We start from the raw sequence: 14,663 nt of genomic DNA, 5'->3' as shown, positions 1-14,663 counted from the left end.
ATATATATATATATATATATATATATATATATATATATATATATGTAAAACTTAACAACATTGGCACTAAACTTAGCATTTTTTCAGACCCTTCTAGAGAACCTATAAAGTTAGCAACTTTTCTGGTGGTACAGAAGACTTTTGGTAACAGAATATGTAGTTTTCTCTCCATGAGCTGCTGCAAAAGCGCTTCAAGCTGCAGTCAGAGCAAGAAGTGATCACTTCTATTGCATGATCAGAAAATGCCACTGGTTCATCCAGTCCTGGCTTACTGTCAGATAATAATGCATTTCCCCATTTTGCAATTTGTTTTGTATGGCAACTTATATTGAAAAAATTTTACAACACTCTTAATAAAGTCTTCAAATACTAAATTAAACATATAAAAAGAATGCAACAACAAAGCAGGGTTGCAGATCAGTTCCATAGCTGCTGTAAGCCAAGATCATGCAACAAATTCTGCGGGCTGAATGACGGACCATTTCAACACACTACAAACTTATGCATTCTCCTCACACATCAATGCATCACTTGATTGTCCCACTTGTCCTTGCAAAGTGCCTTTAAGCATTCTGTGCTCCATGATTTTGTGCATATTGTGGTTCAATAAACCACAATAAAGTATATACAAGCATCAACTCATATAGGGGCACACAACACGCTCAAATCCACTGCTTTCATCTTACCTCGGGTCTTTTTGAATGGAGTCGATGGAAGGTGAGCGCTGCAGGGTGCCTTCCGGCGGCAGGGCTGGCCCAGACTTGCTGTAGGGAGATTCCACCACGGACGGGCAGTATTGCAGGGTACGGTAGGGATCTGCCACATACGGATCTGAGCCATATACATCTCCACTACCTCCGCTTGAGGTGTATCCAGGCCCCACTGTGGCATAGTTGTTGGTCCCGCCACGGCTGTAGCTTCCTGACCCAGTGCCGTGACTTCCTGTGCGCTGCAAAGGGGCGGAGTCGACACCAGGGGAGGAGGGTGCTATGGTGGGAAAGTAGGGACAGAGGACATAACTTAGGTCACGGACCTGGTTATGGACACGCATGATCAGGTCTACAGAGGAGAGCGGAGGAGAGGAAGAAAGGGCATGAAGACAAGAACAGGAGAAGAGAAATGCAGATGCAGAAAAAGTGGTTGTAAAAAAACAGCTCTGTATGGCTACATAAGTGACCTCAAGTCCATGATTACATCAGAATTATTACTAAAACATGTCATGCCAACAACATTCCTCCAATGTGGCAATTATTTGGCAGCATGTGAGCTAAAAGGAAAGAAATGTTCTGAAAAAAGTTCAGAACATCTTGTATGTCTAATAGGTTTTGGCTTGGGGATGTGATGAGCCTGGACGGGGATCCTAGCTGCCACCTCATCCCCTGCTGCAATAGATCGGAGATGCGTCAACGTACTAATGTGGGTCTGGGGATCTCGTTTATCTGGCTGTAAAAAACACTACTACAGATGGCTTGGAGGGGCACATCTGTCTTTACGGCCAAGTTGTATGTAAACTGAAACACATCCATGCAAAAACGCTATAAACCTGTTCCACAGGAAGTAAGTGGTAATTCACGGCGGCGAATCGATCTGGAGCCATGTGATTGACTGGTGCTTTAACACAAGCCAATGTGTCTCCAATCAGCAACAGAAACAACCTTTAAAACATGGCTGTCCAACCTACGTCCACTGAGAGCGCGCACACACACACACACACACACACACACACACACACACACACACACACACACACACACACGCGCGCACACACACACACACACACACACACACACACGCGCCACATATACATACACACTGCCATGCATTTTATCATTCAACATACACACATGATTTATAAAATAAGCTTCTGGATAAAATGAAATAAAGAAACAACAACACACAAAAACAAACAGCCATTTAAGTTGTGTGAGTGAGTGTGAGCTGACGCTGAGTGTCTCATCATTATGTGAATGACAAACTTGCTCTTTAGCACTGCCTCAAGTGCTGGCATTTACTTGACCTTCACAACCCTCTTATCCCCTCTTTTTCACTTCTCTCTCTCTCTCTCTTCCTCTATATCTCTCACACACACATCTGGCTTGCTTTGTCTATATGGCAAATGAGGGCGATTAAACCATCCCTTAAAAAATCATCCACCAAAGCTCCACTTGAAATTCTTATTATTTGGCCCAGTGGTAATAACATGAGGAGCCTTTTCAATGATTAAACTACATTAGCATATTTTTCCTTCCTGACTTTGAAATCAGGTTAACAAAAATCCTTTGCCAACCAGACAGTATAAAGGGGAAAAAAATGAAAAAGAAATTCAGACTCCGTCATGGGGTGCCCAAGAGGATGAAGGGGGCATGTGCTTTTCCATTGATACTGCAAATATATAAAGTGAACCAGCTGGAAAAAGAAAAAAAAAAGTGGGACAGTTTGGAGCAAAAAACCAACCAATAGCAGGGAAGGGGAAGAAGGGTAAAGGAAGGTAATGAAGCAAGTTACTCCCATCAGAAGCAAAGCTCTGTCTTCTCGATGCTTTTTAAATCGTGTCTTTGGTGAGTCTGTCCTTCTGAATGTCTCATTAGTAGCCGGGGCTTCAGGCTAACACTACCAGTGTCAGTGTGCACTCACCGAGAGACTTGACACCCACATCGAACCAACCTCTGAGCAAAATAAAGGGTGGAAGAAGAGCAGGAAAAAAAAAGCAGAGACGGAAAAAACTTTTTCTATCTCTCTCTCTCTCTCTCTCTCTCTCTCTCTCACACACACACACACACACACACAAAAGTGGCATGTCAAACTATTTCATAGCTTGTGCTGTGACCAGTGCACAGCAGTAATCTTGGTTACAAGCTGAAAGAGGAAAGGGAGAAAGGAAAGAAAAGCAGAGATGATACGGAGAGATGAAGACATCTCTGAAAGCATCCTGTCAATTTACTGTTTTCATTCATCCCTTTATTTTGCTTCTTAACTTTTTTTTTTATTGTATCAATTAAACGTTTCATCCAGTCTTTCTGACAGCTATGAAAATGCTGTCCACTTCCAATAAATTAACTGTTGCTATGGTAATTCTGTGAGCAGAACCTTTAGTTATTGTGTTTGTACATCTCTTTGAAATGAAATGAAAATGAAATTGCATGAAAAACATGTTTCATAAAAGCCAGAGGCAAATATAATGAGTGAATAAAAATAACAGTTTTAAATATGTACAATGGTGGAGATTTGCAGTTTATTTATTCATTTTCTATACTGCTTAGTCCAGTTCCTGTCCCAGCAATTAGCAGATGAGAGGCAGGTACACCCCGGACAGGTCACCAGTCCATCACAGCAGACTTGTAATATATCCATCTAAATACAACTATTTTAAAATCATTAATCAAAGGAACTAATGCCAACAAAAACAAATTAAAAAGTAAATAAACATGCAGAACTCAAACAGTTAAATTCCCTGGAAGTTTACTTGACCAGAGAGTCATCTGGTAAAGCTGTATTCACCAGGAAGACGCACCGGAAGTCCTGATTTTTATCTATACGCCTCAGTGTGCATCCTTGTACTCCCTTCTTTAAGTTGTATCAAGTCAAACTGCGATTTAGTCTTTGGAAGGAATCACATTTTGAAGCTTGAGAATTTGCAAGAAGAATCAACATGAGACAAATTCACTCTGCAGCCTCATGAAATTTATATCATGAACTGTGGCATGTGTGTGTGTGTGTGTGTGTGTGTGTGTAAGTGCATCTACCAAGAGACAGAGACACACATGTGTTCCATTAACACCTCTCACACCTAATGCTCTGGCACCATGAAATTGTGTTTGAGAGGAAATAAAAAGGCGGGTGTGTCTTTGTATTCCCTTGCTTGGGCGTAGAGTAAACAAATCGTGGCTGTGCTCCTGCCGGCAGATTAGCGACAGGAAGGGAAACTCTATTAGTCATTTGACACAGTGATACCTCTGCAATTAGCCAGTCAGCTGAGGGGCCGCCTTGCTTAGAGCGGGGAGCATTTTTCTGTGGGCTTCTGCGGCTAGGAAGCCCTTGCTGAATATGTAAGTGATAGAGGAAGAGAAGAGAGGGGAGGAAAAAAAAGAAAATAAAAGGGGATCAAGCCAATTCTTCAAGCTTTCTACATCTATCCCAACTTTTCATTCCATCATCTCTTCTTTCCTTTTTGTTTAGTTGTACTCCGTCTCTGTCACACTCCCTTCACTTGCCCTTTTGTCTTTTTTTTTTACTTCTTTATGTCCACTTTGTTTTTACATCCATCCATCTTTCCTTCCACACGTATCTCTTTGGTAAGCTCCCCTTTGAAATACTGCCCTCTGTCTTTTACTGTGACTTCCTCTCATGCTCTGCTCTTCTTTTTTTCCTCCTTTCGCTCTGACATTCTCTCTCCATCACCAATTCATTTCATGTCTTCCTCTGCCTTTCTTCCCTAACACCCCTCTGTCTGTCTGTCTGTCTGTCTATCTCTTCCCCTCTCCCCGTCTATTGTGGCTGTGGTAGACTATGTGATCAGAGCCGAGGACATGTCCTCTCTCTCTCTCGACACGCTCCGCTGCTCAGCACGATTACACAAAGCCCTTCAGTACAGTCTACATCTCACTCATACACACACACACTCAAACACCACAAGCACACAAACGCAGATTTCTAAATGTGCAAGTGATTGACATGTGCAGAGTACGCATGCTTGTAACACATATTTTTATAGTGCTTGGAGGTAATTTGACAACATACACACACACAACCTTGCCTGGAGTAGCCATGGATGAAGTACACTGCACTTGCCAAGGCTAACACACACTCCGTTTGGATGTGTAGGGGAGTAAGGATTACTTTCTCCTTCTGTTTATCCCTGGGAGAGCCTCCTGGCCAACACACAGCTCTTGATGCGCCTGAGCTAGAAGCTCTGAGAGATCCACATGCAAATACACGTGCACACGCCAACAATGTTCTCGCTTGGAAGTTTCACAATCAGGTGTTCAACACTTTAAAGAGCTGAAGCTGTGGGATGTGTCTGCCTATAAGTCAGAGTGCCATGTCGTTTTCAGAACATCCCACTTACACAGTTAGGGCTCCGGGCCAGTGGCTGCTGCCAAAATGTTCAGGCTGTGAGTCTCAGAGAGATGGGTTTATTTATTTCCTTATTTATCCATTTATTTGCTTATTTTTACGACTTGGGGCTCTCCTAACCATGGACGCCCTGACAAGTACAAAGATGCAAATTAGTCTAGAGTATCTGAAGTGGAAGAAATGGATCTGGGTTTAACTTGGCAGATCTATAAAGTGAAACATTGGCTGGGCTCATTCTGTAAAAGTTTATACATTATAGTTTATAAAAGATCTAATTTTGACTAATTCTAAAAATCTAAATATAGTTTTATCAAACTTCCACAACAACTACATGAAAAAAGTGAAAACATGCTTCCTAAAACTACTGCTCTGTCATGTCACTTGTGTTGCTTTCACTTATTGGTGATAAAATTGAATCTGCCACGTCAAATACATTTAAATTTCTCAAATAAAGCTTTCTGGGACGATTCTCATATAGTTGGTGCACGTTATAAAGCATCAGCTAGCATGAAAGGAGTATTCTCTTTGGCAAAGGATATTGCTTCTGAACTGCAGGGAATGCCACTTTTTGTGCTTCTTTGACTACAGACGTCATTATAAAACACATTAGCATAACATGTGCCTATTGGTTATTTTGGCACACAAATAGACACTGTTTTCCTTATGCCCTTTCAGTTTTCAGTTACCTATAAAAGAAAGATTGAGAGGAAGAGTGGAGGGTTTAAAAATAATTGTAATAGAAATAGTTAATATAAACTCAGTCTAGTAAACCACAAATTAAGAATCAAGACATGAAGTGGTCCTTTTTTAACCATTATGTCACAATTATGTATATGTGTTAGGGTGGTAAACAATGAGAAAACAACTGGGAAATGCAGACACTAAATGCAAAATATGGAAGAATGAATGGTAGATGTTAAATCTGTAATATATATAATACTTTTAAAACAATGCTTATCAAAGCCTCCTGATTAAATTTGGAAACAGTCTGTGCTTCTTTTGTACTGACTAAAGATCAGCATTATCTCAGAGGACTAAAACAAATTAATATTTCTTTCAATGGTTATGAATACATTATAGAGATATGCTAATTATATAAAGCAAGACAGGAGAAGAAGTGTATAACTACGTGCATGTCTGTCTCCATGCTTTGTGCTCATATTTGTGGGTACTGGTGTGTGCATGCACTTAAAAGTTTCTAGTCTTTCTTTTGAGAGTATTGTGGGGTGACTTAAAATTACATTCAGGAAATGCCATATGTTTTCCTAAGAGGGGGAAGTGCTGATCTGTGTAGTAAGTCAGATGTGTTGAGCTGGTAATTAGGCTTTCTGAGGTCTCAGCAAAACCTCACTGTAAATACTGTACAGGTTTAAGCTTCAGTGTAAGTCATGTGGATTCAATATGAAATTCAGTCCCTTTTATTAAGTGCAAAAGTACTGTATGCATTCGGTCTAAAAACCGACTTCTGAGGAGTTTTTCCTTTGATACTTGCTGAGATGCTGCATTTACCAGTTTTAACTTGCTTTGTTCTCCCTACATTTATTCTAGGCTTCTTTAAATACCCTATCTTTATTGAACTTACACAAAAACAATAATTTCATTGGAGATTTGGCGGTGGTAGGATATCGTAGGTTACCAATGCAATTATTATTCTAGTAAACGTGTTAAAAATGGAGGAAACATCCCATTACAAGGAAGAGTAAACAAATAGTGGGTTATGTCAAGTGTCTTGTGGGCCACATGTGGTGAAAATGTATGTTGTCAGCCTGGACATGGATTACAGTAAGAGTTGTGCAGGCCAGAAATGGTCCAAATAGGAGGAGCTGACCTGGACACACTTGCAGTGAGAAATTTGGGAAAAGTTGACTGAATTTTACTTTTACGTCTTTTACTTCTACTACTTCTACTACTACTTCTACTACTTCTACTACTACTTCTACTACTTCTACTACTACTACTACTACTACAGAATGTGGGAATTTCCATGTGGGACATGTGGCTGGGTTTTGGTTGCAACACTCCCACATAGCCCAAACATGTTTTATCTGGGAAAGTTTATTTGTTTATTTACTTATTTATTTACTTTCAGGCAATGGTTTTTACATAAAAAAAGACAGGTGACATGCAAGTCTGTCATTTTCCAAAAAATAAACCATGAAACAAAAAAGGAGGAAAAGGAAAAAGAAAAGTGAACTTTAATTTAAATAATTTCCTGAAGTAGTAACTAATTTTTCAAATGTTATACAAGTCTTTTTTGGCCACTATAAACTGCTTGGATTTCCTTGGTTGAAGTCCATTTGACCAAAGTGTTATGCCAAATAACCCAAACTGCTTCTTGCAAAATGCTTTAGCAGACAACTGACATGGACAACAAAAGTCTGTCGCAGTATTAGGACTGTGATCAGCAGTCGTCTATCTGATATGCCTGAACTGCTTCAAATGGATTCTCTAATGAGTAGCAGTAAAAACTCAGATTCTGACTGTGATGAGGTGGTCTGAATTTTTTAACGCCCCATAACTTTTTTTTTTTTTTTTTTTTTAACAATGTAATATTGCTTTCAGGTTTTCAAGGTGTGTTACTCCTAAATTCATCCGTCATCCTTAACATCAGCCATTCTGAAAACCACTCTGGTGAGTTCTACTGAGAACAAGCTGTTTCTATGTCTGAACCATTAAATGTTCATGAGCAGAGCCTTTCCATGCCCACTCCAGACTTTCTCAGGGAGAGGATATAGCTTTTGTTGTTGCCCGCTCTGTGATTTTTGAGGGCAGGCTCAACTAACCGGGGGCAGGTCAGTGGCCTGCAGTGGTTATTTCCCTTCATGAGGTCACAAACGGAAGTGGAGCGAGCAAGTAAAAGAGGCGACAGAATTTTCTCATTTTTAAGTGTCATAGAAAGGCTATGGGGACACATATGCCTGTTGGAAAATCTTTAGAAAGTGAATTTTCCATAATATGGAACCATTAAATCTGTTATTAATGGAAGGGTAAAAGCTAGTATTTGTTGTTTTTTTGTGTTTATTTACAAAATGCACATTATTTCATTCTCTTTAAAGAACTAAATACGTCAAATCAATGGTTAGCACTGCCAAGGTGGTTATGTTTTTGCTGTGTGTTTGTAGCACAAAACAGCTTAATGCAAAAACTATTTAACCTTTTATAGAGCACTCAATGAAATCCTTTGAAATTAGAAATTTGAACCTAAAATTATCCTTCTGGTATGTACCAAGACCTCCATTTTGTTACATTAACAAAAAAAAAAAAAAAAGAAAAGTTTCATGCTGACTATAAAAGAAAACAAAGTGATCAAAAATAGTCACTTGCTCCATAAAGGGTTCGATTTTTTTTTTTATCTTTTATTTTTTTGGCCCCAGAAAATGAGCTTTGGTCCAACTTAGATTCCATTAAATTTTGGGAGTGATCCAGATCACCATCCGGATCCAGGAATTTTTATAGAATGCTTTATTATTGGGAGATAAGGCCATTCTCTGTATACATGTATATAGGTCGGGGTCAGGGTGTTTGGCCAAAGAAAAAAAAAAAAAGTTCCCAACAGCTTTTACGAGAGTTTGAGCTGGAGTTCAGGAAAACTCTGGATACTACAATCAGAAACTGTAAAAAATAAGGGATCGTAGGACTTCACTGCAAGAGAACAAATTAAGATATGAGCATGCAGCAAACACCACAATGCAGCCAAGATGCTGTGGATTATCAATAACATCTAGAAATCTAATAGTGTATACATACAAAATGAACGTAGGACTAGAACACAGGCTGGAAAATTACAATAGCAGTGGAAGGTAGCAGCTTGGTGGAGGTCTGCGCTCCGGTTGCTTTTCTAGTTGTATTCAAGAACTGCAAATGGGGACCATGTCCTTATTGTGAAAAGTCAATAATAGTAGTAAAACAAAATAAAAACAAGAGGAGCAAGAAGAAAAAGCAGCCGCTGCTGTACATTGAGTAAAACTCGCATGTGTGTATGCAAATATACCAAGCTCATTTGTATAACCACTTTTACACAAAGGAGGACATGTACCAGATGAACATGAGCCGTTTCTGCAGCTTCTTTCATTTCAGTGATCTGTTGCTCTTTAGCCCTGAACTCTTCATGCCTTCTGTACAGAAGATATATGGTGGAAAACATACACCTTGTCTTCTCAAAAAGGAGTCATTTTTGTGTCACTCCTGTCTTTGGCTCTTTCATCCCTTTTCTCCTTTGCCCTCTTTGTTCTGCCTCCCCTCCCTTATTAAAATGTCAGCTCTCATTACAGAGTGAAAGCAGATGATTTATCAAGGGAGACCCGAATGGTGAAATGGTTTACGATAAGAAAAAAAATTATCCTAATGTTTCTTTCTCCATCTTGCGTGTGCACAAGCACTCTGGTGAGGGGAACCAGCACCACGGGGCTGCTGCAAATCCAAGCAAAGAAATAATCCTGCTTTGGAGAAACATCATAACACACACACATATATACACTTGCACTTACTTAAGGGAGTTGATCCCTTGGTCTTAGAACTGCAAATACTTAGTCCAGAAAGCTAATGAAGAAGTGTGTGCAGGAACGTTTTATACTTTTTAAATAAAAAGTCCATGTCTGTCATTTATAGTGCTTCAGAGTTAAATGAACTCAAAAAGAATTTCCATTGACAAAAAAGAGAAAACTATTCTCCAAACACACTCATTAACCACCCATTTACAATCTTCAACGTGCATATTATCTGTCAGGCTCTAAAAGGAAAAATAACTATTTGGCATTCTTGTTCTGCTTATATTTTAGTTTAATTGTGATTTAATAGGAACAGACAGTTGGAGAATTGGTACCTGGCTCCTCTGAAAGATACTGGAGAGAGAGTTATAAATACATAAACATCCCATCAACACCAATTGCTCAACCTTGCTAGTAAAGGCTCCTGACAGATAGCAGAAGCACTGAAACCTCCCAGTTTTACTGTTGTTACCTGAGCTATTGCAGGTCTAATGTGAAGCTATTAAAGAGAAAAAGAGCCACATCCATTCAGGGATGCTGCTACTCCCAGTGGTCAGAGTCATTAATAGCTTCCATGACACGAGGAGGGGATGTACAAAGACAATGAGAACGAACAAAGGGATAAGAAGAAAAAGATGGAACAATAATGGGAGGTAAAATAAGTCTGAAGCAAAAACGAGAGCATGGCAGACTAAAATCATCAGAGGCAGCATCGGGAATAACAAGAAAGTAAAAGAAAAAATTAAAGTAAAGCACAGAGAGAGTTACTGAAAAAAAAAATCTTTTCCAGTGTAATGCATGCAAATGATGTGAATGAATGTGTGCATTAGAGACACTGTGGCCAAGCAGGAATAATCGCTTAAAATAGGCCATATTAACCTGCAGTCCTCTGGGGTGCTGGCCTGGTTTCATCGAAGAAATACACACGTTACTGCCTGCACACATGCGCGACACAAAAATCACAGTGACACACACTGATGCTACAAATGGTATGTGCAGGGAATTGATAGCAGTAAGCAGGGTGTGTGCATGTGAGATGTTTGGGGAGTTACAAACACTCACAGAGCATCTATAGCAACTCTTCCTTTAGGCTCTTTCTCAATGCGTTTGGATTGCAGTGGCAACACGGTTTATAAAAATACCAGTGAAGTGAAAGAGAACTAAACAAAAGTGCCAATGACACCTGAACAGATGAAAGCCTCGCTGTGTTTTCAGCCTGATCTAACTGTCCGAGTGTTTTCTCTTCTTCAGATGAAGGACATGTTAGTTTATTAGTGTCTCCAGATGGAAGAGGGCTAAAAGCTGCAGTAAGACATTGAATAATTCTTAAGCTAAGAGCACTGTTAGAGTCTGATTTTTAATTCAATGGAGTTATTACTTCTATTTTGTGTTGTTTTACTATCTAAAAAACACCAACAAAAAGGGGGGTTGGATCATAATATGCATGAATCATTACAAGTTCTAACTGGTTGTTAGTTACTTATAGTTCCCACTGCAGAGGAGTAACTGTATAGACATCGCAGCTTGGTGGAGGTCTGCGTGGTTTTATGTTGCATTTTATTCTTATTGTTGTTTTAATGCCTGTTTTTTTATTGTACAGTGTCCTTGAGGGACTTGAAAGGCGCTTTTAAATAAAATGCATCATTATTATGATAGCTGGAGATCTGTTTCTAGTGCACTGAAAAGTGATGGTTCGGAGGCATGATAACCATCTTTTAACCTTTTCAGCTAAACTAACTCATGTTGGTTTCTTATCTTTATCACTATATACAATGTCTTTCATTGAAAACACTTATTGTCCAAGTTTAAGAGGCTACAGGAAAGTTTTTATGGGTTAGGGTTATTGCATAATTGTGGCAGGATATTGGCCAGCCAATTTGAATTCTTTACTATGTATGTGTTTTTTTTTTTTAAATGAACAATGACAAGAACGAACAACTCTCAGCAATCTCAACACCAATGAAGGATGTCATGGTGACTGCAATCTCTCTAAAATGGACCAGCAAACAGTGACAATGAAAAAACATAAAAGGGAAGGTACAATGAAGTGCCTCTCGTATCACCAAGCTAATCATAGTTAAGTGTTCAGCCTGTGCTCTAAATTAAGACTGCAAGCTTCATTTCACTACCTAGTTTAAACTGGTCTTAAATTAGTCCGATACTGTGCACCACATAAAGACACACTGACTACAGCTTGGGTATTTTTGATGTGTAATACCCACACAAACGTCTCCTTTCTCTTTTCAGCAAAGGAATGACTTATAGCATTAATTACATTGATCCATGCCAGCTTAATGAACCAATAATGTGAGCTTGCCATTGCCAAGAAAAGGCACTATGACATAATTAATGACTTACCGCTCACTATGTCAGCACAGCCCTTATCAGTTCATTATGTGCAATCACTCAGTGCATTATGAATCCTTATTAGACAACCATTTTATTCACTGCACATTCTATTCACATGACTTTTAAACATACTGCTTTGAGACCAAATTAGTGGCACAGAGAGTCCAAGGTGCTGTTTGCTTCTGGTCAGTTGATTTCCCACTGCACAACAAAGCAAAAACCACATATAGCATGAACAAAGCTCAAGCTTATACACTCCGAGAGGGAATTTAGTTTCAACAACACGAGGCAATCAATTTAAACACTATCATAGTGGAAGTGTATTGTTGCAATTAAATGCACACAGTCTAATCTGCAGTCTATAGATTTTTGTAGCTGCAGTGCAAAATGTTGTGAGTTTTCCAACTGCAGTCTATTGAAACTGCAAATACAAGCTGCAATAAATTATAGATAATACTGGATTCTCCTTATGCACATCTAGAGCCCAGTTATTTAATTAATTCCTGCCTGCAAAGAAAATGCAATCGCTGAACAGTTTGAAATTTACAGACATTACTTAAAGCAACAGCCCACAAGACTACAAGCAAGACCAATGACCTAACTCAGATGTGATTCGAAAGCTATGTGGTGTGAGCTTAAAGGCAAATATCACACTCCCTTTAAGTGAGTCAAACCGATCAACTCAAACACTGGTGTAGGGTAGCATATTTACTTCAATGATTTTGACCCAAATGCTAATGATAGCCATTAAGTCTAGGCTGGTTAATGATATAGAGGAAGCTGCGAATGTGGCGTGACCAACTTGGGTGTTTTTATATGAGTATGATACCATAATGGGATTAACATGGCGTACCTAAACCCACATTGAGATAAGCTCATTGAGTCTCTATTAATAAAATACACTGTTGGCAACAATAGAGTTGCAGAGGGAGCTTTTTCGCTGTAAGGATGAATAAATAAAATGCACGTGGAATTTGCATTTCTATATAACAAAAGGTTTGTTAATTGTATTTTAAATAGTGTTTATTCCTTTTCTTGTCCCAGCTCCAGTGTTTGCTGCAGATCATACAAAATGGGAGGAAATGCTCAGCAGAAAACCATATTTAAAACAACAAAAAGAAACTTTCAATGTTCAATTTTGGAATTTCACTCCCAGTGATGTTCTGCTTCATACTTTGTTGCATGAATTGCCCAAAGAACATGAGCAGTGTTATCCATCCATCCATCCATCCTTCCATCCTTTCATTTTCTTAACAGCTTAGTCCGGGGTCATGGGAAGCTGGAGCCTATCCCAGCAATTACTGGGCATGAGACAGGGTAAACCCTGGACAGATTGCCAATATCAGAGGACAACACAGAGACAAACTACCATTGACACTCACATTCAGTCCTAAAGCCAATTAGCCTAACATGCATGGCTTTGGACGGTGGGAGAAGCTTGAGTACCTAGAGAGAACCCACATATACACGAGGAGAACATGCAAACTTCAGCGTTCAACCCTCCCCGTAGCCGAGGCTTGAACCAGCAACTTTCAAACCATTATGCCACCGTGCAGTGTAGTGTCAGCTAAGATGAAATGGTAAACAGACTATTTTCATATGGTATTAATTCATTGTATTATAACATAGGTGATATTATGGGGTAGGAAAGGAGTAAACCAAAAAAAAAAAAAAAAAAAGAAGCCTGTAGCACTTCATGGAAAGAACTGCGTCCAACCGGACAGACCACCAGCACCTTCCTACAATGTCCTCTACTGTTTGATTTTGTGCTTGTGTTGTTCTCACTCATATGTAAGTTGCTTTGGCTAAAAGTGTCTGCTAAATGACTGAAGAATAGAATAGAATAGAATAGAACAGAATAATACAATAAATAAGATGAAATGTGGAATAAGATGAAGTTAAGTGTCTTTTAAGCCAATACAGCAGACTGTTGTCAGTCTGGTTTCGTCATAAACATCTGTTTATAGGGTTAGCATCACAAGTCACTGAAGGCAACACAAGGCATTCCCCAGAATCAGTGTCTGAAACGAACCAGCGTAACTTTTACACCTAATCAAAACAAACATGTTCAGTAGATCCAAGGCCAGTGGTCATGACAAAACTGCCAAAGCAGATTCAAAATGTGTTGAACAAAATGAAATTAGGCTGTTTGGGTTAGAAACACAACTGGGTCTTCTCAACCATGTTAAAGCTGGGGTAGGTCCTGCTTTTTATTTTTTATTTTACTCTGGGTGAAGTGGTTCCTTGTCCTAATGTAGTCTATACATTTTGTAATTATGAACAATAAGTAATATAGTTAGGCCCCTCAGTTTACTGTAAATCTGTAAAAACCCTGACCAATCCAAATGTTTGTGCTGAATCTAAGTTGTTAATTTCTTATATTTCGTAAGCTTCCTCTCCTGGCTAGTTTCCTCCCCCTCCCACAGCGCATACCTGATAGACGCACCCTGCATATAAATAGCGTGTTAGGATGAAAATACAAAGTAGTGAAAAAAACCTCGGAAGGCGAACATGGTTGAGAAAATGCAGGAAGGATTTCCCCGACCCGGCTCGGTTTATTTGTCTCCTCCTGCTAAACAGCCAAGAACAAGAAAATCGTTGGTGGAAAATGCTGTAAATAAAAAAAAGCCTTGGATCACACAAGAAGCAAAACCTGAGGGGGAGGAGCCAAGACAGAGCGCCACTTCCAAATCTTGCTAGCTCCCCAGCATTACCTACCCCAGCTTTAATTTCAGCTCCATTTTTGTTTGCATA

At 39.3% G+C, this 14,663-nt stretch overlaps 1 protein-coding gene across 4 annotated transcripts in view; it reads right to left on the bottom strand.

Moving 5' to 3' along the window:
- ctnnd2a (catenin (cadherin-associated protein), delta 2a) overlaps positions 1-14,663 on the bottom strand; it is a gene marked incomplete at both ends in the record, with an annotated part of 230,044 nt that overhangs the window by 106,594 nt on the left and 108,787 nt on the right. For 2 of the 4 annotated variants that reach the window (XM_079259472.1, XM_079259473.1), the window contains one exon: positions 687-1,059. In XM_079259472.1, coding sequence (XP_079115598.1) covers positions 687-1,059 — 373 coding nt within the window. The remainder of the gene's footprint in view (positions 1-686; positions 1,060-14,663) is intronic. The other 2 variants (XM_079259474.1, XM_079259475.1) reach the window with 1 other exon arrangement.

Source organism: Telmatherina bonti (genome assembly GCF_933228915.1).
Source record: "Telmatherina bonti genome assembly, chromosome: 20".
In the NCBI taxonomy this organism is placed as follows: domain Eukaryota; kingdom Metazoa; phylum Chordata; class Actinopteri; order Atheriniformes; family Telmatherinidae; genus Telmatherina; species Telmatherina bonti.
Note: the sequence above shows the minus strand (reverse complement) of the source record. Positions and strands in the feature narration are given on the sequence as shown.